Source organism: Acanthopagrus latus, chromosome 11 (genome assembly GCF_904848185.1).
Source record: "Acanthopagrus latus isolate v.2019 chromosome 11, fAcaLat1.1, whole genome shotgun sequence".
In the NCBI taxonomy this organism is placed as follows: Eukaryota; Metazoa; Chordata; class Actinopteri; order Spariformes; family Sparidae; genus Acanthopagrus; species Acanthopagrus latus.
In genome coordinates this window covers 26,583,820-26,606,356 of record NC_051049.1, presented here as the reverse complement: position 1 = coordinate 26,606,356, position 22,537 = coordinate 26,583,820, and the positions used below count along the sequence as shown (strand labels likewise).

The following is a 22,537-nucleotide window of genomic DNA, read 5'->3' as shown; positions in this document are numbered from 1 at the left end:
TGTCAAAGGAAGCAGAAGTGACGGGAGATACGGAGCTGTAGCTGTGGGTGCTGACAGGATCGAGAAGCCCCACATGATCTAAATTATATATTAAGCGGCTTTTGAAGTCAGTTTTGTTTTATTACACAAGACGACCTGTAACTCATTAAAACATGGCATCGAGCTCTAAAGGGGTTTTCAAGAGAGCAATGGTACATTTTTTTTATATAATTTGTGTAAACATTAGTGTTAAAATGAATTTCTAACCAAGAAGGGCTTTGTCTCTCATCTGAGGATATCGAACCTCCATATTTTCAGTGATGCTCCAGTGACTCTGACATCATTTTGCTCTGTTAAAATGCAAAACGATTGTGTTTTATGATTGATTCATCATTATATGTGATTCAGCGTCCTGTGTGCTGATGTAGAAAAATGTAGTGATCTGCTAAGAACATGATTTTGTTTGCTGGATACACGATCACATGGAAAGTGTAAAGCAGCTCACAGTCCCTGTTCTCAGACAACTTATTTTTGACAGTAAACATGTTGAAATTAAAAAAAATCTCCAGTGTTGTTTTTTTTTTTTAATTGTCCATAATGATGAGTAACAAATGGTTTTGTGTGTGTGTGTGTGTGTGTGTGTGTGTGCAAATGTGTTTTCACGTGTTATGAACATGCAAATGTCCACGCGACAGTAGAATAATGGGGAAATACACAGGCAATTGATTCTTGAGATTTAGTGGCCCAATTCCAAACCGCTCCCCACAACCTCCTCCACCACAGAGTATAAGGGTCACGTGTAAATTAACAGTCTATAGAATATATAGAATATCTGGTTCACGTGGAGTTCAACATTGGTGGCCACAGTCACAGTTAATAGCAAAGACATGTGCGTGGTCGACCCGTCACATGGTCCCAGAGTTCCATGTGCCAAGTGATGGAATGCAGCCACAGGACAAATACTCTCTTACTGTACTTAAGTAGATCTTTCAGGTATCTGTACTTTGTACTGTATTTGTTATTTTACTCCTTATGTTTTAGCCCAAACATCTGTACTCTCTACTTCTTGCTGTTTCTAAGCACGCCGCCTTCCCAACATCACAAGACTGATTTTAAACTATCAGCACACATCACTAGCGGCAGACGTAGCGAGATGGAAAGGGCGTCAGAGAGGTAACAAGACAGAAACACACAGGAGGGAATTCGAGGGAACTCGTATGGAGGGGGGGAGGTGTGTTAGTATCTCGTACCTGCAGAGGACCTGCAGCTCTCTGCCTGGATTTACCTGTTCTCTCTGGCTATTTGACTTCCTGGGAATGAGACTCAACAATCAACTATCTTTGTGGTGCGTTTAAGTTGAGTAGTCTTTGAAGGATTTTGATAGGATGTGAGCTTCAGTTACGCTTTGACCAGAAATGGCCGGTAGAAATGTCCTTCAGAGGGAGACTTTTTACTTTGGTGCTCCGAGAACATTTCAGAGCCTGTACTTTTACAACTTTTACTTTTAATTGGGTTCAATCACTACTTCTACTTTTACCAGTCTTTTCTCTTTTTTTTTTTTTTCCACAAGTATCTGTACTTCAACATGACTAAAGAATGTGTGTACTTTTGCCATCTCTGCCTGTTTGCAGACTACAGCTCCACCTTAAATACCATCTGTCACTGATGTGTGCACAATGCAGTAGGACTGGAGACGCAGACAGGAAGGCAGAACAGGGTTTTTTTTCCCATTTAAAAAAAAAAAAAAAAAAAGACATAATTAAAACATTGTTTTGCTTAACATCCGTATAGTCGGGCAGGAGAAGGCAGCCCGACAAGTAAACAAGTTCAGACGGGTAAGGCAGGTGGGTCAAAAGACAGAAATCAGTCAGCAGGTATGAAACAGAGGAATCAAGAACAGGGGAACCTGTACAGATGGCTGGAAAAGAAGTACACAACGTGACAAACAAGTGGAGGGAAAGAGCTGGTGAGCTGCTTCCATACTGTACACTGAATGACTGGTGGGATAATGAGAGTCAGGTGGATGAACAGGTGGGGACTATTTGAGAACGTGGGCAGGTGGGCGCTGGAGTCGAGTGACCTGGATTGATGGGAAAGTCTGAGGGCATCTGGTGGACAGGTGGTGAATGGCAAGTCTGGGAAAGGTCCTCTGAAAGGCACGGCCGGCCTGGGGGAAGTGAGAAGTTGCTGGAGGCAGGAAGAGAGGGGGAGGAGAGGGGACTGGGAAAAATTAAAAACAAAAAAAAAAAAAACAACCGAGGCAGCAGGCATGACACAATCATTGAGGGAATATTGCACAACGAACTGTCTGCCGAACCGGATCTCCTCACAGGGAGAGGAGACATTTATACAGGGGGCTGTCCCTTCAGAGAAATAACGACAGCTTGTGAGCTTCGGCCTGTCATTCAAACTATGTGAACAGATTAACAAGCGATCAGAGAGTGCCAGCCACCACCAAGCTCACACAATCAGGCGCAAATGACGATTTGAGTTTATAATTTGCATCAGAAAATCTGCATCAGGTGTGATGACAGATGTTGACCGTGCAACATTTCAGCATGAGTCTGACTCATGCTGGGATGTGGGAATGAATACCAACAGTCTGAGGGGTCACGCAGCAATAACAGCGACAGCTGACTGAACGAGGGCAGAACGTCATCTGAACCAGAAGACTGTACTGTTCCTCCACCAGACACCACCCTATTGTTGTTCCCTCCTTGTCCAGCAGGTGTCTCCAGTGAGCATCCTCCTATATCACACCTGCACACCTGCTGGCCTTTCTCTCAGTGGCTTGGCCCTGATACACATGCCAGCCCTCTAGTTGCAGCACTTCTTAACAATGGCTCAGTTCTCTTCCTGTGTCCCTGTAACGCCATGACAGTGAGAGCCAGAATGTATCTTATCAGTGCCTAGAAACTGAGGCAACTAAATACAAGACAGTCGTCACACATTTGTATCATTTATTCCTGTCTGTTTGTTTAGTGCTGTGACATGTCAAAATGGCTTCTGTGAAAAAGGCTGCTGGACTTTACGGAATATGACTGCCTCCCTAAACGAAGCCTTTTCAAGATCAGTTTATGTTCCTGAGGCTTCAGATGAGCTATATGTCCCCTTTGACTCCTTCAGTTGATAGTAATAGAATTTTCAGTTTTGGTTAAACTGTTCCTTTAAGTGATTTATGGGTTTTAAAGTAGCACTGTGTAGTTTTAGAGAAGAAATTCTATATTTACAATATTAATGAGATAATAGCAGAAACACTCAATTAAAAGAATAAACCAGCTATTCTCTGAAAAAAAAAATAAAGTCCCAGAAGACTGTTAGAAGCTAGAAAGGTGGCAGGGTCCGCCATGTATAAACAAAGTAAAACAGTATGAAAGTGCGTTGCCCTTTAAGGGCAGTTTGTTTAATTCAGTTTATTCAGTCATGAAAACAAAGAAATGTATTTAGTTTTCAGTGGCAGAAAATATCAGTCAATGAAGATCTGTGTCTTCTGATTAAAATTTCTTCCCCAAAACTTCAAAGTGCACCTTTAACTATGAGAACAGAGAAAAAATGGAAAGCTGCGCACTACAGCCACATCAAAGATTTAATGCTGAAATACTGGGATAAGATTGAGAGTGTTAAGAGCCACTTAAAAAATATATAATACTAAACCAAGGTCCTGTTTGATGTTATTGATTTAGCTGTTAAACTCTCTTCTAATCACTGAACCACTGCCTGCTATGCAGAGTAAGCTCTGATGATATTCAGAGGATAAGACTACAGGGGCTGTTTTCATTTGAAATTTCTAAGGATTTTCTTGTCCGGAGAACTCAAGGCTTTGACTAATCAGCGTCTGCATCATATTTCCAGATCTGTGAGGGTCTCACTGGTAATGTAGACATCCCATCTGTGTCCCCGGCAACACTGGAGAATCTGTTCACCAGTTTGGTCGGAACAGACTGGCGGAATGAAGTAAACAAAGTTTATCTGAGCAGCATTTACAGATAAATGTTGACATCATCCCTCTGTAGTCTAACTTCCTGTTGTTTTAGCATTTGATGAACAAGTCTGTGTTTCTTAAAGTTATTTTCAAGTTTGATGTCTTCAGGCTTTGGACACGTGGGGACTGTGATTTACCCGACGGTTTCAAGTAATACTTCATGACAGTACGCTTATTGGCCTCCTAAGATGAGAAACCACTCTCGTCTTCCCTTAAACTAAGCAGCCTGTAGCAGGTTGGATTATCTTGACATGAAAGGTGCTTTTCATTATGTTAACGTGTCTCCTCACTTCCCTCACTTGAATCTCTCCCCTGCATCTCAGCTCCTTGCAGCGAAAATGGGAGAAAGGGTTGAGAGGAAACAACCCATCCTTCGTCATATCCTCCAGGTGTATTTAAAGTATTTCGAAGATCCTCCATGACGGCAGAAGGGGGGTTCCGGGTCATGGTGGCATAAAGGACGTCAGGAAGCATAGGCTGGCATAATAAAAAGCACCAAGCACCGTATAATGGATCTCACTGCGTTTCTTGGCGAGACACGGCCTATTGAACTACGCTGGATAGTTCCCAGACATTAGCCAAAAATGCTAGCAGCCTGCTACTGTAAATCAATCAATCAATCAATAAATCCTGTGTTAACTATGAACTGCCAAACACTTTGCCTCTGTCTTTCTCCATTCATGCATTTAAACTGCCCACTCAGAACCCGGAAGTCTCCGTGAATCAAATGACGATCTGCATTTCGAACTACGGTTGTTGCGACCGTCTCTACTCAGGGGCCCCAGTTCTGCTTTGGGTAAGAACCTCAGGGTAAGCCAGCCAGAGGCAGAGCGGGGCAGGATCCATAAGGTTAGTAAACAGCTAGCCTGGCTCTCACAAAGATAGCAAAGGCTGCTCAAGCTAAAGGGCACTAATTTAGACTGCAGGACATGTATTACTAAGCTCAAGGGGGTACATTTTGCAGCGCTTGTCCTCCTAGTCGGAGTCAGGCTAGTTGTTTCCAGACTTCATGTCTAGCTAAACTCAACAAACTGAGGACTGTAGCTTCGCACTTTGCACCTCATTTCCAGCTTGACCTCCGTTATCCGTTATGAGTACACTGAAAAATGTTGACTCTTGTAGCAGGAAGTTAGAAAATGGGCTTGCTAATTAGAAAATGAGAACAGAACGCAGCTCTGTGTATACTATCTCTGTTTGGTGAGTGAAAAGGTCACAAGACATGCCAAGCACCTGTAAAACCAGCCTCCTTACTCGTTTGTGGCCATGCACCATTGGTCTTGGTTTTGTCGCATTAGCTCCATGTGCATATCGAAAATAAATATGTCTCCTCAAGCCATTTCCTAGCATTGAACACTAAGACATCGTTCTTAAGCAGACGCTCTCCTCTTCCACTGACCATCCACCACCTGTTGTTTCCATGACAGCACTGATTAGCAATCATCATCCAGCCCGCGTTCTTTCAACTTCCTATGAGCTCCACTGTGGGCACAAAAAAAGAACATCTCAAACCAAAAGGGCTATTGTAGTGAAACTATGCCGACATGTTATTGTGACTGAGCTTGAGCCAAAATATCTGGTCTGATGTACCCCACGGAAAACCCAGAGAAACAGTGGCATTGTGCGAAATTTACATAAAAACCTCCCCGACAGCTAGGGGAGATGTGGGAATTAAGACTTTTTACGTATTCTGTGCAAGTGCATTGGGAGACAAAAATGTTTTTTTTTATATATATATGTATTCATGCAGTCATTTCTCTTTCAGGGGAAATATAACGATGTTAACACGTTTCTCCTGGCAACACATCTCACTGTGTACTTTGAACAGTTATGACACTGTCTTGTTGCAAAGGACAAAGCAAACATTTCCTCTTCAGATAGAAACACGAGGTTATGACACTTCTTTGCGATGGGTCAATGTGCATTTGCTGACTTTGCGTTGGGTTTACGTCTTTTGCACACCAGTCGCAGGCCTTACACAGAGAGTTGGCGCATGCATCTGCAGGGAGTGGTCTGCACTGAACCACCACCTGCCGGTCTGATTGGAGGTCCAGCTTTATCTGATTGTATTTCTGGCCCTGCTGGAATTCAGCATGGGCTTAATACTCAGGAGAGAGATGGGATAGGATAGGAGGGGCTCGGCGGGGAAGGTCAGAAAGTGGGATGGAAAGAAATAAGGAATCTGTAATTAGAAAAAGAAAAAAAAAGGAGTGCAGGGTCCGGATAGAGAGAACCGGAGGGAGGGAAGGGACGAATAAAAGCAAAGTATTAGGAGTGGGCAGAAGGAAGGAGGCGGTAATGAGAAAAAGAAGGTTTTAAGAGGAGGAGGGATGACGAGAAGGAGGGAGGCGAGGGTGTTAGGAGAGGCAGGAAGGAAGAGAAGAAAGGAGAGGACAGGGGGGCGAACAGTGAGCGGTCGAAGGAAGAAGCGCAGCAAGACGGGGGGAGGTGGGGAGAGGAAAGATGGATGGACAGAGGGCAGCGAGGGAGGGCCCGGAGGCAGCCAAGCCCCAGCAGGTCAACCTAATGTGAGCAGCAGAGGCTGAGATAATGCCCCAGGACTTTGGGCTCGGGGAGACGAGGGTGGCAGAGTTCTCGGCGGGTGAGAGATAAGGCAACCACGTCTCTGCTGACTGCCACAAACTGTTCTTTCTTCTCCACTGGGGAGAAGGAAACTTTACACTGTCTCCATGCAGAAACTGCCAGAGATTAACTCCTCCTGTGGCAGACTTCCACTGCTTTAATACTTGGAGGAGGAGTGATGAAAGGGTGTTTTTTTTTTTTTTTCTTTCCACAATCTAAGGACCCCACAGTGTTTTTTTTTTTTTTTCTTTTCTTTTCCGGCTTCCTCCCAGCCGTGTGCTGTGAATGTTGCTGTGTGTCAGACACAAAGACAGACCCTGCAGCGTTGCAGTATCGCTCTGTGATAAATATTTCACATCGTTTTCATTATTTAAGTCAAAGCTTTACACCGAAAAATATGTTAAGCTGCGCATTGATTCTCACGTCGGATTTTGACGTCTTTCGCACAGCAGGGTCGAACCAAAATGCACTGAATGCCTTTTTATCATGTTGAATTCAGGAGTCAAACAAAGCTACCCTGTGTTGTCTTGACTATAGATTCGCTATGAAGCGGCGTTTGTACAGTTTGGCCTGATGTTAAGTTTTGACTTCACATTGGCAGAATGACACATAAGCATTTGATAAACATTCGTGCTGCGGGTTTCATGTTATTCTAATGATCAACAGCTGGTGGCGTTAAATAATCATTTTCATTTGACGGGTGATTATCTCCTCTCCCTCACGCAGGCGGGAGTCAAAGTGAAGTTTTATAGTACACAAGACATGTCTGGAGCTTTGCAGCATCTTTCTAAAGATCTAACTAAAACAACTAAACAAGAACGAAACAGGGCTGTTAATGATTGTCCGACATAATCCAGATCCCACACTGATTTAAAAGTCGCTGCTAATAATGCATGATAATGCTAATAGTGCAGGCAACGCAGAGCTGAAATACATACATCAAAAATGCAAAATGTCTAATTAGGACAGAAACAGCGCATGGGAGCAGAAGCAGAAATTAAATAAAATATTCATAATCATATCATGTATGATGATTTGATCTTATAATCATTGTGGTTTTTTCCCTTAGAATGAACCATTTATATGTACAGAGGGAGCAGAGTCTGTCATGTTGCACTGCCATGTCTCTACAGTAGCCCAGAATGGACAAACCAAGACCGGCCACCAGGGTTGGAATGTCGTCATTTAAGGGACAAGGCCACGTGACAGGGCACAAAGGCCACTGAGTAAAATTTGATGGTTTTGCCTTTCAGATTGATACCATAACATCCTAATTTATAATAAGACATGGATTATTTATTTAAACATTTTTTTAATAACAATATCAAGTCAATGTTACATTAGAAAACAGTTTTGTTTTTGTTTAAGTAGGGTTAGGGTTAGGTGATTTTGGTGACACTACACTGAATATCAGTGAAGTTACTGAATATTTCTCCCAATAGAAATTCCCCAAAATAATGGCAAGGCACATTTTTTCCAAACAAACAGTTGTAGAACAACCAGCAGGAGGCCATTGTTGTGTGAAGTTATTGAATATTTTTTTATAAAGTGTTGCACTTCCCTGCACTCCGTCTTCCCTGTAGACAGTCCCTGCGCCCTCGTCTCACAGACGGCTGACCATACAGACCAGTGTTAGTGTCCAGCCTGGAGGAGCACCCGTTTTGATGAAAATATGTTTTGTCTACATTACTACTGTAGGAAAGAGTCATTGTTTGTGTTTTAACAATGTTTTGCTTATGCGTTATTGATCTGGGAAGTTTGAATCTGTGAATATAATCCAACTACCAAACTGAATCCTACCACATGAGTCAGTTACGTATCGTACTGTATCAAAACCGGCTGAGCTCGCTCGCTCTGCTGTAAGTGTCGCTCCTCCAGTTTGAGATGCTGCTGCTGTTTGAGAGGCTTTCATGTGAGATCACTGATGTGATGATGAGACTCCACCTGCGTGAACCACAAACTCATTGAAGTTCTGTTCAAGGCAAGCCCACTACGCCGCACTAGTGTTTTTGTTTTTTTTTTACATGGAACTTGGACTGGGCCAGGGACACGAAGGCCAAGGTTTTTGAGATAAATTGCCCAAATGAACAGAATTTTCCTTTATTTGCGAGAAAACCCTGCAGCACCTTTTAATCCACATCAGTTTATTTGTCAAGCGTTCAACATTTTCTGGTTCCTGTTTCTCAGATTCTGAGATGTTCTGCTTTTAACTGCTTTATATCATAAACTGTAGGTGTCTGACCAGTAGTTTAACACAAGGAGCAACCTAAAGCAACCTCATCTGGGCTCTTGGAGATTCGGACTATCATTCTTTGCTGTACTTTACCAGTCAACAGTGATAATACGTAGAGCTGTAAAGCTGTGAATCTTCAGTCTGAAGTTTGAGTCTGAGAAAACAAACCCTGTCACTGGATGTTGGACTTGACTTACAGTGATCATTTCATTTATCACTCCTTCTTGTGCATTATCTTTGAAAATCAGTGAGTACACATGGCCACTAGATGGAGACAGATGCCTGGTCTTATTAAAGGTACGGTTACAGCCTCATATGGAAAAAAAAAACAACAAAAAAAAACATTATGACTGCACAGGAGGCTCAGCGACAGATGTTTAGTCTCAGAGTTTAAAACGACACTGCTGTAGGGAACCGTGTTCTTTAGGCTCAACACTGCATTTTTGCACTTGGTTTCAAACTTTGGCATCTTTGGATCTACATCTTATTAACATTCACATCAGTTCCCGTAATTATGGCCTAGTTATTGAGCAAATTATGCAGACTTTCAATTAGTTGTAGAACACTGCAGGAGCTGATTTTTTGTCCATATTTGTTCTGCTTCTTGATGGTTGAATGAGCACTCGGGGGGGCGGATGGGGGGAGAAGCATCATCCTGTAACACACTGCACTGACCGCATTTTCCTGTTTTTGATAGTGTGATAAAGATTCTTGCTGACAAACAGACCAGTCAGACAGACCAGCACTTGAAGTGTGACGCTCGAGTCAGGGACTTCTGTCTGAGGACAGTGGACAGCATTAATAGGAACCTGTCAGTCCGACTTCCCCTGAATCTGCCCCAGCTCCACGTCCCTCAGCTACCGAAAGCTGTTTCACTTCCACACAGGCTTCTGGTGAAACACTTGCGACACTGATCCCCCCCCCCCCACCCATCCACCCTGTCAGACGGCGGGAACGGCGGCGCGTCTCTGCCATCGCAACAATGGATGACAAATCTGAAGGGCAGCGTGCCAGGAGAGTCACTCTGGAGAAAAGACACGAAAACATGTTCAGAGCCGATGATTACGTCGTTTGAGGACAGGGAACAGCTGATACACTCTAATGTTCGAGAGCTTCAGCTTGTTGAATGTCTGCTCACTTTAGTACAGTGGAGGATTGTGTCAGGTTCATTTTGTTGCACTCAGTGCTGTGCTTACTGACACATACTTTTCGTCAGCCTTTCTATTTCATGCCACTTTATACTTCACTGCAATTGCCTATTATTTTGACAACTGTTCATAAAGTCACTTTAAATACAAAGATGTCAAAAAATTGAGGATTCTCTGTTCTTATTTTTCTTTATATCATTATTATTATTTAAAAACTTTGACATGGTTGAACAAAACAAAGATACTGTGGGGGTGTCACGTAGGGCTCTGGTTAATATGACAGTATTTCTCATTATTTTCCAATATCCTAATACCTCACTGAGCAGGGTCGATTGCTGTTGACTCCAAAACTAATAAATCACGTTAAAAAAACACACACAAAAAAACATGACTGTGCAGACACGCGTACATACAGTATCCTTACAGTTTGGTTAGGTTTATTCAAGGAGACATCTTGGTATAGGGTTTGGGAAGCATCTTGGTTTGGTTTAAAATAACTTCATCACTTGTGTAAATGAAATAATATTATGTAGGTGATGTAACTTGAGTAACTTAGCAAGTTATAATAACTCACAGTTGACTTTTGCTTTCACAGCCTCAGCTTCACAGATGTGAGTACGGATCCTCCTGAGCTGCTCTCACAGTCGACCTATACGCTTGCTTATCTGATGATGCTATTTTAGCAAATCAAACATTCAGTTGATGGTGAACTACAATGTCAGCGGATTAGTGACAGCAATCGTTTGTTGCTATGCAAAGTTGGTCAAAATGAGCTCCACCTCAACCTTTAGCAGGGCTCCGATCAGAAAAAACATCCAGACAGGGCGGCTGTGGAAACAGCTTGTTTAGACACGTTATGTTCCTTGTTAGGGAGCGATCGCTTGCTCAGTATGTAACTTACAATACATAACTGCACATATTACAGTACTTCTTTCAACACAAAACACTAAACCTAACCAAACCACCTAACCAGTCTGTCAGTCAGCCTATTCACTTTGTTCAGGTTTAAAGACCTGTCAGCTTTTCCATCATGATAACATCATGACATCATCTATTATTAGAACAGTCACAGGGGACATTTTGTTGCATTGGGTACTTTTATTTTTAATACTTGGAAGAGTATTTTCCTGATTATACATACTTTTACTTTTCAAAGCATAACCTGCCTGTTGAGATGCACTTTTTGTCTGGTTTTGGCTCGGCTGCTTTACGCTGTCATGCAACGGTCACCACGAACTGGAAAAACAAACAAATATAAAATGTCTGGAATCAGGCCGCCATCATACCTAGACTCTACACTCCTAAACTGTACAGTCGGATCACAGTGACATGAACACAGTCCCGCAGTGTGTATTCACTGAGCGGTGACCTCACATTTTTAAGGGCTTCAGTGATCCCAAACCGTTTGACAGCAGAATACACCACACTGTTACGCAGCCATCCCTCATCAGATCTCTCATCTGTGACAAACGAAAACCTAAACAAGGACTTCCTTTGGCATATGATTCATCAGATCATACGACATTCTCCTTCTCATCATATTGTTTGATGTGAGGAGGGTTTGGGGAAGCTGCGCTAGAGTGAAAAGTACAGAATTTGTCAGAGCACAGAGGAACACAATTCCTCTCTGTACATTTTAGTGGAAAAGTGATGCCTAGTTGCAGAAAAGGGTAGTGGGAGTCCTCGCCTCCTCCCCTTCAAGCACACTCACTTGCGCTTGTTGCTCACGTAGATGAGCTGTCTTGACTTTGCCCCGGTGTGATGGAAAAGCTCATTTCAGACGCTGGAGGGGTTCAGGCATGACCACACCAGTTCAGACAGACACACGCTAGTTACTGTCAATTAGCATTCCCCCATCAAACCTCAGAGAGATCAACGGCGCTCTCGCTGCAAACTGCACTTTCCCGCGTGACCCTGAAAACGATGATACGTCGAGCATTTAAACTACTCCAGGAACCAGATCTGTTTTTTAGATTATTTGTATTCACCTGCTTCGCAGAAACTACGAAAAGCGGACTCGGTAACAACAGTCGAGTCGTTCCTCACACCTTTAACCCTCCTCAGATATAAGACTACCCGTATCATGAGGCTTTTGAAAGGCCTCGCCCTGATGATAAGATCGTGTGTGTGTGTGTGTGTGTGTGTGTGTGTGTGATGACTCATACACTGAAAGGTCTTGTCCCAGTTCACCTGAGTCACAAACACACACACACACACACACCTCTGTTCCAATTTTAGATGTGTCTGCGCCTGCTCTGATAAAGCATGATTTGGTGTCCCATCAGATGTACAACCACGCTGCCCAGACAAGCAGACACACAATACAGTGAGCCTGAACTTGGTAAACAACAGTTGAGGCTGCCAGCATGTGATCACGTGACTTGTCTTTGTTCAGTAAGCGCAGTGTGGTTCCAGTTGGGGTTAAACACTGCACTGGGCACAAATTAAACAAAAGTGAAAGTGCCGCACTTCTCCATGCTCGTCAGTTGCCTTTCAGCATATTGTTGCTGTAATAAGCATTGATATCTCACAAAGAACACTTCCTGTTAATCTGCCAGGCCTGCTCTGATGAAATAGCTCATGATTGTTTCTTTTTTTCTTTTTTTTCCATTATAATGTAACGCTCATGTCACAATAGAAAATGTCGAAAAGTCGGTGTTCTACAGCAGCCTGATGAAAGGGGGCGATCAGGGGGAATTCTGCTCTGAACCCAAACCTGTACACAGCAGATACACTGCAGCTCTCCAAAAAGTGCAGACTGAACAGAGGACGAGCGCTGGATTTTAAGTATGAACGTGGTTGTTTGACAGTTTGCTACCAGCCTCTGTTCTCATTGCGAAATTAGACAGAAATGATTCCCCTTGTTTTGACTGGAAACAGCATTTTAACATCATATTCTCCATTTAAAGGTCCAGGGTGCGTACGCACTACTGAGGTTACTGATCATTACTGACTGATCGCAGCCCGTCGACTTACCGCTCCCCCTGCTCCTTCGACGGCCGCTAAGAATGTGAAAAACTTGAACGTCTCTCTCCAGAGCCACTTTTTGGTTTGGCCATTCTGGGCAACCATAAGAAACATGGCGGGGGTGATGATCCCGCAGGGTCCACTTAACTACTTGTGGAGCTTTGGGAAGATATTACAGTCGTCATCAGAAGAGGAGAATAATGATGACAAGCAGTCATAACAGTGCTGAATTATGGGATTTTGTTGGTTTGTTTGTTTTTTGTTTTTTTTTGTCTTACACCACCCATGGTCACCTTCCCTGAAAAAACTATTTTTTATCAAAAATCTTTGGAGGAAATCATCATTTAGAAAATGAGCTAGCTGGCTGTGTTCCCTCGTTTCCTATATTAAAGTGAGTTATTTCTGTATGTCAGTTTTGTAGGTTATACACAGTACTAAATCTCATTTGTTTATCCAGAAAACTCCCTCTCTACATTCTAGAGGACGTAGCACAGACAAAGAAAGATTTGCTGTATGAGAAAAACTCTTACTATGCCTATTTTAAAATGACCTGAATATGAACTATAAATAGACAAATGTACAAGTAGTGAGGAAGATCACATACTGCCTTATCAGATGTTGAAAAACTAATCCAACACATGATCAGGACATATGTGTCTAAAATAAGCTGACTTCATGCCGTTATCTGAAAGGAATGTTAAAGTTTCAGCTAAACCTGTTCATCAAGTCGCCCGTGCGTGCCTTTATTTTTATTTTTTTTCCACCAGGGTTATGTTTCCCTTCATTTGTCAGTGAGATGATGTTTTTTTGTTTTTTTGTTTTTTTGTTTTTTTAAATTTGTTCACGGTACACAGAACACTGTGTGCCATTCACACTGTCACCGCAACCTCTATGAATTGCACTGGACCAGAAGGAAGCTGGTGAATGAGGTCAGTGCACTGTCTCCACCATCTGAAAACAATGGGGTATGGAGAAATACAAGTATGAATATTGTAAACTGTCACACACAAAAAAACAGCTCTGAGTTTTCATCTACACAGCCAATACTTCAGGGATGCTATATACATTTACTGAGTTTGGTTGCAATGGCAAACCCACAGTGCTAACTGTATAGCTGTTGAAATTTCCAATCTGCCTCCAACTGCACACATAATTCAAGGCATAATTCTTTTTTTCTTTTTTTTTTTCATTGGTAAGCCAGGGCAAAACTGATACAGTTTGTGTTGTTCTTGCTGAAGTTGATGTTAAGTTGTCAGTGCCACTGATTCCATCTCCCCTCTACTGTTGCAGTCACGTCACAACACCGCTGTTGTTCGAATCATCTGGTTGCCAGTTTGTTGCACTAGCTGACGCTGCTAATGCTAGCCAGTAACATTAAGTAACACTCATCAACACTAAGCTAATGAATGTTAACTTTGTTAACCAGTTAACGTTAGGGGAGTACAGCTTATTAGGACCTTGGTACAATATGCCGGGCCCATACTAACTCAGCCACTGGCACATTTGTCCCAGAAACTGGCAACTCCCAGGACCAGGTCGATTGCACGTGATACAAACAGCACTGTTGCCTCACAAACCCTGCTAGAGCTGAAACCAACTGTCAGAATTCTTACATACGTTCTTACATTTCTAAATGATGTAAGGGGCACTGTGTAGCGTTGGAGAAGAAATTCAAAGTTGAATTTTAATATTTATGATATTACTGAAGTAATAATACAAACTCAGAAATATTTATTTTTTTCCAGACCTAAACAAATGAGCCATTCACAGAGGAAAATAAGGTCATCAGGACACTGTTTATATCTGGTGGACCCTGCCACCTTTCTAGCTTCAAACAAAGGAAAACTGAATTGTGCCATCAGTTTTTTTATTCAGTTTATCAAGTCATGAAGATCCCAAAACTACATATTGCACCTTTAATTCACAATTGTAATTATGTTTTCATAGAAAACATATATTTTTATTTTGCACCATTCTACAAGCTCTGTAGATGTGTTATTTTGAATGATTTATCTGCATAAAACAAAGTGTAAAATGTTATCAATATAACCTTTAAGGTGTCACAATTTAAGTATCTACATCATAATAACAGTGGTAGACGAGATCTTTGAGTCATGAAACCTGACATAAAGGAGACATCTTAAAAAAAAAGTAGCTTATAAATGCCAACTTTGTTTTTGCCCTGAATATCATTGTGAACCGTTTACCGCGTGTGCTTGTGATCCAGTTGAACTTCACCCCAACATGATGTCATTCACAGCGTTAACAGAAAGTTCACATGAGTGTCATGTGAAGAAATGTTAGTATTGCAAGAGGCCCTTTGTTCTGTTAAGTGATACTTGTCGTGCGCTCCGCTACCAGCGATAGTCATCAACTATTTTCTGCCTGTGCCAACCGCCGCACAACAGGAAATGATCCCGCGGTGTGATGAGGGACAGTGATGACGTCTTTGATTCTAGCGACTGTCGGTTAAGTTGAGGTATGCTGAAGGACTGAAGAAGGTTTAACTGTGGAGTGCACCCTACATTTTGACAAGTGCAACAATAGGATAGGATTGGTGGCCTAGCTCTTTGGATGTCCAGCGTGATTGAGTGATTTCTGTACAAGGTGGTGGACGGTGGCGGTTGCCATAAGCCTCTTTCCTTTTTTAAATAACTTTAACTGAAGATCTAGATTCACTGGGTGCCTCCAATCAAATTCTCGTTCTCCGCTGGGTGGAACATTATGTAAATATTAAAAGGACACTGCCGCCGTGAAGGCTGAGTAACCCACAGGATTTTTGCATTCTCTGAACTTTCTCATGGTCCTGATGAAAAGTACCGTCCAACCAAGCATGCAATATGAAGGGCGTCGCCCGCCGAGGACTCAGCCCCATAACCACGCACACGCATCGAAGCTTATCTGTGGAAAGTTTCAAACAAACCCACTCCAGCATTCATCTAACCTCAAACGCACCATTTTACACAATAGTGGGACCCCTGAGGGAATCCTGAAAACCACCACATCAGCACCCACACCCATGCTCTGGCTTTGCATGCTGTAAAATTCCCGTTACGACACGTGCAACGACAGGCCGAGTTTCATTCATAACTGAGGTCGAGGGGACGCGTGCGCATGTGTGATTTCATATCATACGAGCACCTCACACACACGTCCACACACCTTTGTGACATTAAAGGAGGACAGTGTCAGTGCAGGAGTCGTTCTGAGAACTGGCTGGTTCACTTGCTCGGTTTCAGTACACAAAGAAACTTCCTGTCTCTGTTGTCTATGACTCAATGCGCGTTTCAGTTTCTGTGTGCAGGGTCACTTTTAGAGATATTAAGCTGTTTTAAGTTGTTTGTTTATGAGTCTGTCTTTTTTTCGGTTTCAAACTTTAAACTCGACCATGTACACGATGCACAGCACTTGAACCATCTTTTTGATCTTCAGAGTTTTTTTTTGTTTTGTTTTTTTTTTCTGCAGCTGAATCAGTCCAAGTCTTTCATTGGGTTCTGTTCCTCGACAGTTCCTCTACTCTCATCCAGTATAAAGGAGTTTAATCTCATTGAGGATTACATGCAACGTTTAGATCAGCAACAGAGTATCCAGGGTGCTATCATCATGCTTCTTTCAATCAAGGACCACAGTTCAAATGATGTTATTTTGAACAGTTTCAGACAGTCTAAGGCCTTCAGAAAGGAGTCGATGCTTTTATTTCTTTTCACTTGGACTACTGTAATTATCTTCACTCTGTCATAAACCAAAAGTCAGTATCTGGCCTGTAGCTCTGTCTAGAATTGCTAGGCTTCTAACACACAAACTCTGTGAAATGAGATACCGTCACACCCATTCTTGCTGACTCTCTCCTCGCAGCATCCTTTCAGACAGGGATTCACAACTGTTTTTAGCTTGAGACCTAAAAAAAGAAATGTGCTGTCTTCTCATAATTTAAACTTTCAAAAACAGATCATGAATCTATTCGCATACACATTATTTCTGACATTTGTTACATACACAATTAGTACAAAAATGATACACACATTACTATGGAAGCCCATTTTTCTGCCAGTTAAATGCAAAAAATAAATAAATAAAAACAATTTAATATGAATGAATGAACGTGGCATTGTAGGTCAAAAGTCATAAGTCAAAATTATGACTTTTTATTTAATCATTTTGGCATTTTATCTCATACTTCTGATTTACCATTGGAAAAGTTTTTTTTTTTTTTTTTTTTTTTCAATCAAGGCTAAGTTTTGATCATTCTTTTTCTCTGACTTGCAGAAAAAGGGTTTTGTAGATTACTGAATCTTCTGCTGTCAAACAATTACAAATAAAAACACATTTTGCCACCTAATGAACATCATGGGTAAGCTGAGGAGTCTCCTTTCTTCTATTTCAGTTAGGAAATTCACTTTATATATCTAGCGTTCACTCTGCTAACTGGCAAAATGGGTCTGTGATCCATGGTGTGGGGTAGAAACCAGAGTTTGTGAAACTCTGCTTTAAGAGATAAGACCTAGAATTCTATTTGGTTGTGATTGACAACCAACAATGTGTTTCAGCACATTTGTTCCAAATAAACCTAAGAAGATACGACAGAAATATTTAGTAATCTTCACAAGAAAGGCAAAATGAACAGTCTGGAACTAAAGTTTTATTTTAAATTTTTTATTTATTTATTTTATTTTATTTTTTTAGCAAACGTTAAAACAAGTATAAATGTGTTCTTGGACAATACTGGAGCTACAGCAGGGAGGAAAACTATGTGTCAGGCTTTGGCTGTACATGCAAATGTTGCTAGTAGGATCAACTCTGTGGATTTACTTTGCCTTTCATGGAATTTGCTGACAAGAAGAAAAATATAGGATGTCACCCGACTTGTTCTTGACAGAAACTGACTTTTAGCAGAAAACATTCTTCTAGGTCTTTCACCAACTTTAACCCGCTTCATTTTCCATTTGTTAATGTTCTTTATTGTTTTGATCTTTTTTTTTTTTTTGCTGTGTGTGTGCTCTGTTTAATTTGGAATTCTATACACCCTGTAATACAACATAGAGTTTAATGTCTGTGCATCATAACTGATACATCCTGACATATTAAAGGGTAAACTGTTTCAACAGACAGATGCCCTTTGTCTCACGGCATCATCATTTTCGCCATCATACTGCCAAACCTTATATTTAACAGTGTGCTGTCAGGCTTCTCTCCACCTCTGGGCGCCTTGAATCATTCAGTTCTGCCCTCCAGTCTGCAAACTCCATATGCACACTACCGTAACAGATACATCCAATCACACTGGAATTTTACAGCTGTGAGTCAGTGACAGCAGCAGCTGAGTCTCAACAGCAGCCGGCTGCATGTTTATCCAAATGGCATTTGGGTACCTGTACCAGCAGGCCCTGGGCGTCACAGGGAGCACACCTTTCCTGCCACGGTGAGGGCGAGAACAGGATGGAACTGTATCGTTCACAGTCTCAAGCAACGGACTACTGGAACTCCTTCGAGGACATAACCAGGGATGTCAGAATGCCAAAGCTTTCGTTTTCAAAGATTCGGTTCTATGAAATCAAGGACTTCATGCCAAATATGAAGCGGCCTAGAAGGTAAGGCAGACAGACCAGTGGTGCAGGGGAATGCTTGGGGTTGAAACAAAGTGTAAATGAAGTTACACTGTACCTGTTTTGCAGAATTGATATCGTTCTCAATCGAAAGAGGCACAAGAAGGACATCGAGTGCCTCATGGTTAAAAAGATAAACGATGAGACGTCTCCTTCACAGCTCAGGTAGTGATATGTTGTACCGTTACATATCTAAATTGTCCTGCTGGCCAATAGAGTGGAAATCAATGCCCAAGATCTCTCTTTGTTACAGCTGGCAGACTGAACACAAACCCCACCCAACTCTGGAAAAACTGCTACGGAATAAAAGTAAGAAATCCTCTTTTTGTTTTAAACTGTGGGGTGCTTATTGGCCGGCGATGAAGTACAAAAAATAAGTGACAAATAAAAGTATCTGATGGAAATCTAACCGTAAATTTGTTTCTGGGTTTGTACACTATTCACTCTTATGACCTCTGTGGTGCGATTTGAGCAAAAACTTTTTGAATCTGTCCCTCAGAATATTTAGCAGCGTTCTGCTCCTTCCTGCGGTCTGAGTTCAGCGAGGAAAACATCCAGTTCTGGCTCGCATGTGAAGACTTTAAGTCGACGGCCTCACCGGACGACATTCGCTGGAAAGCCGAGGAGATCTACCGGGAGTTTGTCGAGCCTACGGCCTGCAGAGAGGTCAGTGCCGGTGATTCATGGCGGACAGAGACAGAACTGAGGGTGCAGAGGGTGGAAATAAACTCTGTGCCCTTTGGCATTCTTAGCATGATTGACATAAACCTAAATATACACTACATTTTTCAGAACTGATTTACAGAACAGGCTTGCGTATGATTGCGTCAGTGCAAGAAATGTTGCTAACTATCAGAGAGAAGAAAGAGTAAAAGATTCACAAAGAGGATGAAGCACTACGGATGCCTACGTGTTGCAACTTTCACTGTATATGTTTCAGTATAGGTGAAGGTGTTCATGTACCCTCTGAGTTGTACTGACAAGCTTTTCTTACTATTTAGTTAAATGGTTCCAGATACATCTTGTTAATTATTCTAGGTTAACTGAAAAGAAAACACACACGGGGTCAGTGTGTGTTTAGCTCGCTGCAGATGTCTTATCCACCGACTGTGATGGATATACATGGATTGAAACACACAGAAATAGCCACAGGCTACTGAAAACACCAATCACAGCCCGGTCGCCAGGATATTATGTTAGCAGTTACCACTTCTGCAAACCACGGTAATGGCCAAGGTTGACAAGAGCACCATATCACAAACCAACAAGTTGGAAGTGCAGCCAAAACAAGTATAAGCACTGTGTTGTGACAAAAGAGAAACGGAAAATTCAACCAAAGCACACAGAAAGGCGAAATAAAAAGACAGTTTGTACACTGTGGTTTTGCTGAAAGGTGCCTGCACAGCTTTTATTCTGGCGATTGAGTCGCCAAGTCAATATCAGCATCAGCAAGTATTCAACAAATATATACAGTTATAGCACCGGTTGACTGTTTTTACTAGAAACATGTAGCTATACCGAAGCAACTAGCACTCTGGGATAGCTGGGAACCCCTCCCTTTCCGAAGACGTCGGCGAAGCTCCAGAATCCACGGTGGCCCTCGCAGACGAGAAATTGCTTTTCTAAATACAGACTTGTTCACAACAGCGTCGAGTATTTCAACTAATTAACGTGACCATTACCAGTAGCTCTCCGAGAGGCACGAACTGAGGCTACAGGTGCAAATACATCAATATTTATTCATGGAGGCATTTCCTTTCCAGTGAAATTAAAGTACTGCTAATAAACATTGTACATTTTCTAGGTTTTACAGGGGGAAATATATATGATGGTTAGTTGTAATCTTTAACGTTAATCTAACCTTTCCAGCAGAAAGCAGGACACTTCACAAACATTTTTTCTACCATCAGAGATTTCCATCCTGGAAAGGCAGCTCCAGTGTTTGTTACTGTTTGTCACTTGTCCTGAGCTCGTTTAGCGTCTTGCAGTTTTCGTCTCCTCGCCAACGAGTCACACGATTGTTCTTGTACAAAATAAGTATAATCGTCCATCCTTTATCAGATTGTGGCTTCAAACTCCTCACAGTACAGATTGTTGAGTAGGAAACAGCAGCCACTCACTCTTACTCCAACACAGTCATTTCCTGCGGCCCTCACTAGTGCCAGGTTTGTCCGTTCTGGGCTACGGTAGCAAAAGTGGCAGTGCAACATGGCGACCTCTCGCCCACTCCCTATGTAGATATGAAAACACAATGACTCATATTTCCGGGTGATAACACACTAAATAAAACTAGTATTAGTGTATTATCTTCCACATCTGCCCAGTCTGTTCTGCTAGAAATCACCACACATTACACACTGTACCTTTAATACAAGCATTATCAGATGCCGGATCAAGCTGAAACAATGAGTGTTCACGTGAATATATTTGGTGCAAATGCTGCTGTGCTCCACAGTCTTCATGATGCGTTTCCTCTTCCTCCAGATCAATGTGGACCACCATATTAGAGAGAAGATTAAGGAGTCTCTGGAGAATCCCAGCCGCTCCTGCTTCGACGAGGCCCAGAGACACGTTTACCTGCTCATGGAAAGAGACTCTTGCCCCAGATTCCTGCACTCCGACACCTACCTGAGTCTAAAGCACAAATCCAGGAGTCTCTGGTACATTTAGCTGAGACGCAAGGTCATCAGAACCTGAGCAACGCTGCTTTCTTCTGATCCTCAGTATTTGTTTCTTCTTTCGATTTTGGCTGAATTGAGAAGTTATTTCACACTGTGTGGGAGGTGAGAGCTGAGGATGACGTGTCGGCAAAAAGAAAACAAAGCAGGACAAACGCCGTACGAGGAAAAAGTGATGTGAGTGGGAAACAGTACATGCATGTAGGGGAGAAAGAAGGCTGTTGGTATGTGTCAGCACTTTAGACGATTGTGCAGAGTTTTGAGTTGAGTTGGAAATTCTGTATGTGTAAAGTCTGAAAGTCTCAGTAAGTTAGAGAACAGTGTACAGATGATAAAAGTGTCATTAAATTGTTTCTAACATGGAAAATGAAATGACCTACTTCTTAAGAAATGGGCATTAAATTCACCTTTTTTTTCAAACTTCACGATCAATACTGGATTTATTTCAGGAGATGACTGTGCCAGTTCCTGCTTATCATTCATAGCTTGTCTTAATATTCTTTCTTATTTCCATATAGTCAGACAGTTGAGACGGGTTTATATTTATCTGACTGTCTAACTGGAGGCGTGCAGATGGGCATGAGTCAAAGAAGAAAAGGAAAAAAAAAAAGAAAAGGAGAACAGTTTCCACAGCTCAGCCGGCAAGGAGATTCTGTTTTTGGTCACATGTCTGATACATCCTCTAATTGGGCGCAGAGATGACTCCACACACCAGCAATAGGGTTTACCAAAGTGGAAAGAAGTAACCCCACATTAACCCTTGATCCCGCTCGGTTCTGTAAATGGCCTTATTCCTGAAAAATGTGCCTTAAAAAGGAGTACTGAGGCAGCTAATAATAACCCAGGGGCTTAAACGACAACACTGGAGTCATCGGACGACCTGATGCGTAACAGATCAGCCTGCATGAGCTGCCTTGTTAGGGGAATAATCTCATCACCCGCAGACAACGATGGCCCAGACACACAAGTGCTTTAACTCAGAGAAATAACCTGAAAGACATCTACTTCGGGAAAAAGATCATAATGCTAAAGCAAAGAATAAGCTTTGTGTATTTATTTGAAATCAAGACTGATGTTTTATGGGTCATTTCTGTTAAAGCCTTCGCTTGAAACTCTAGTAGCTTGTTTTGATGTCAAGCAGTCTATCCAATAAATGAAGCGTCCAAAGTTAATTGTAGTTAAGGCCATTCATTTTCATTTTGGGCCCATAAAACACTCCGAGATGTCGGGAGGAAACGGGAATATAAGTGACATGTTGAGTGAGCACCACATTCTGCCATTCACAAGGTTGTTTTAACCTGATCAGGTGAAGAAAAGAAGAAAAAAAGAAGAAGGGACGTGGGTGATGTGCAGGTATTCATTTTAGG

The 22,537-nt window shown here is 42.1% G+C and overlaps 1 protein-coding gene across 1 annotated transcript; it reads left to right on the top strand.

The window, feature by feature from the left end:
* Nucleotides 1–17,891: 17,891 nt before the first annotated feature.
* Nucleotides 17,892–22,323, top strand: LOC119028081 (regulator of G-protein signaling 21-like). The gene is made up of 5 exons (XM_037113586.1): nt 17,892–18,477; nt 18,562–18,657; nt 18,746–18,801; nt 18,992–19,158; nt 20,977–22,323. Exons 1-5 carry the CDS (start codon nt 18,326–18,328, stop codon nt 21,160–21,162), a joined length of 657 nt encoding a protein of 218 aa, XP_036969481.1. The 5' UTR covers nt 17,892–18,325; the 3' UTR covers nt 21,163–22,323.
* Nucleotides 22,324–22,537: the final 214 nt, after the last annotated feature.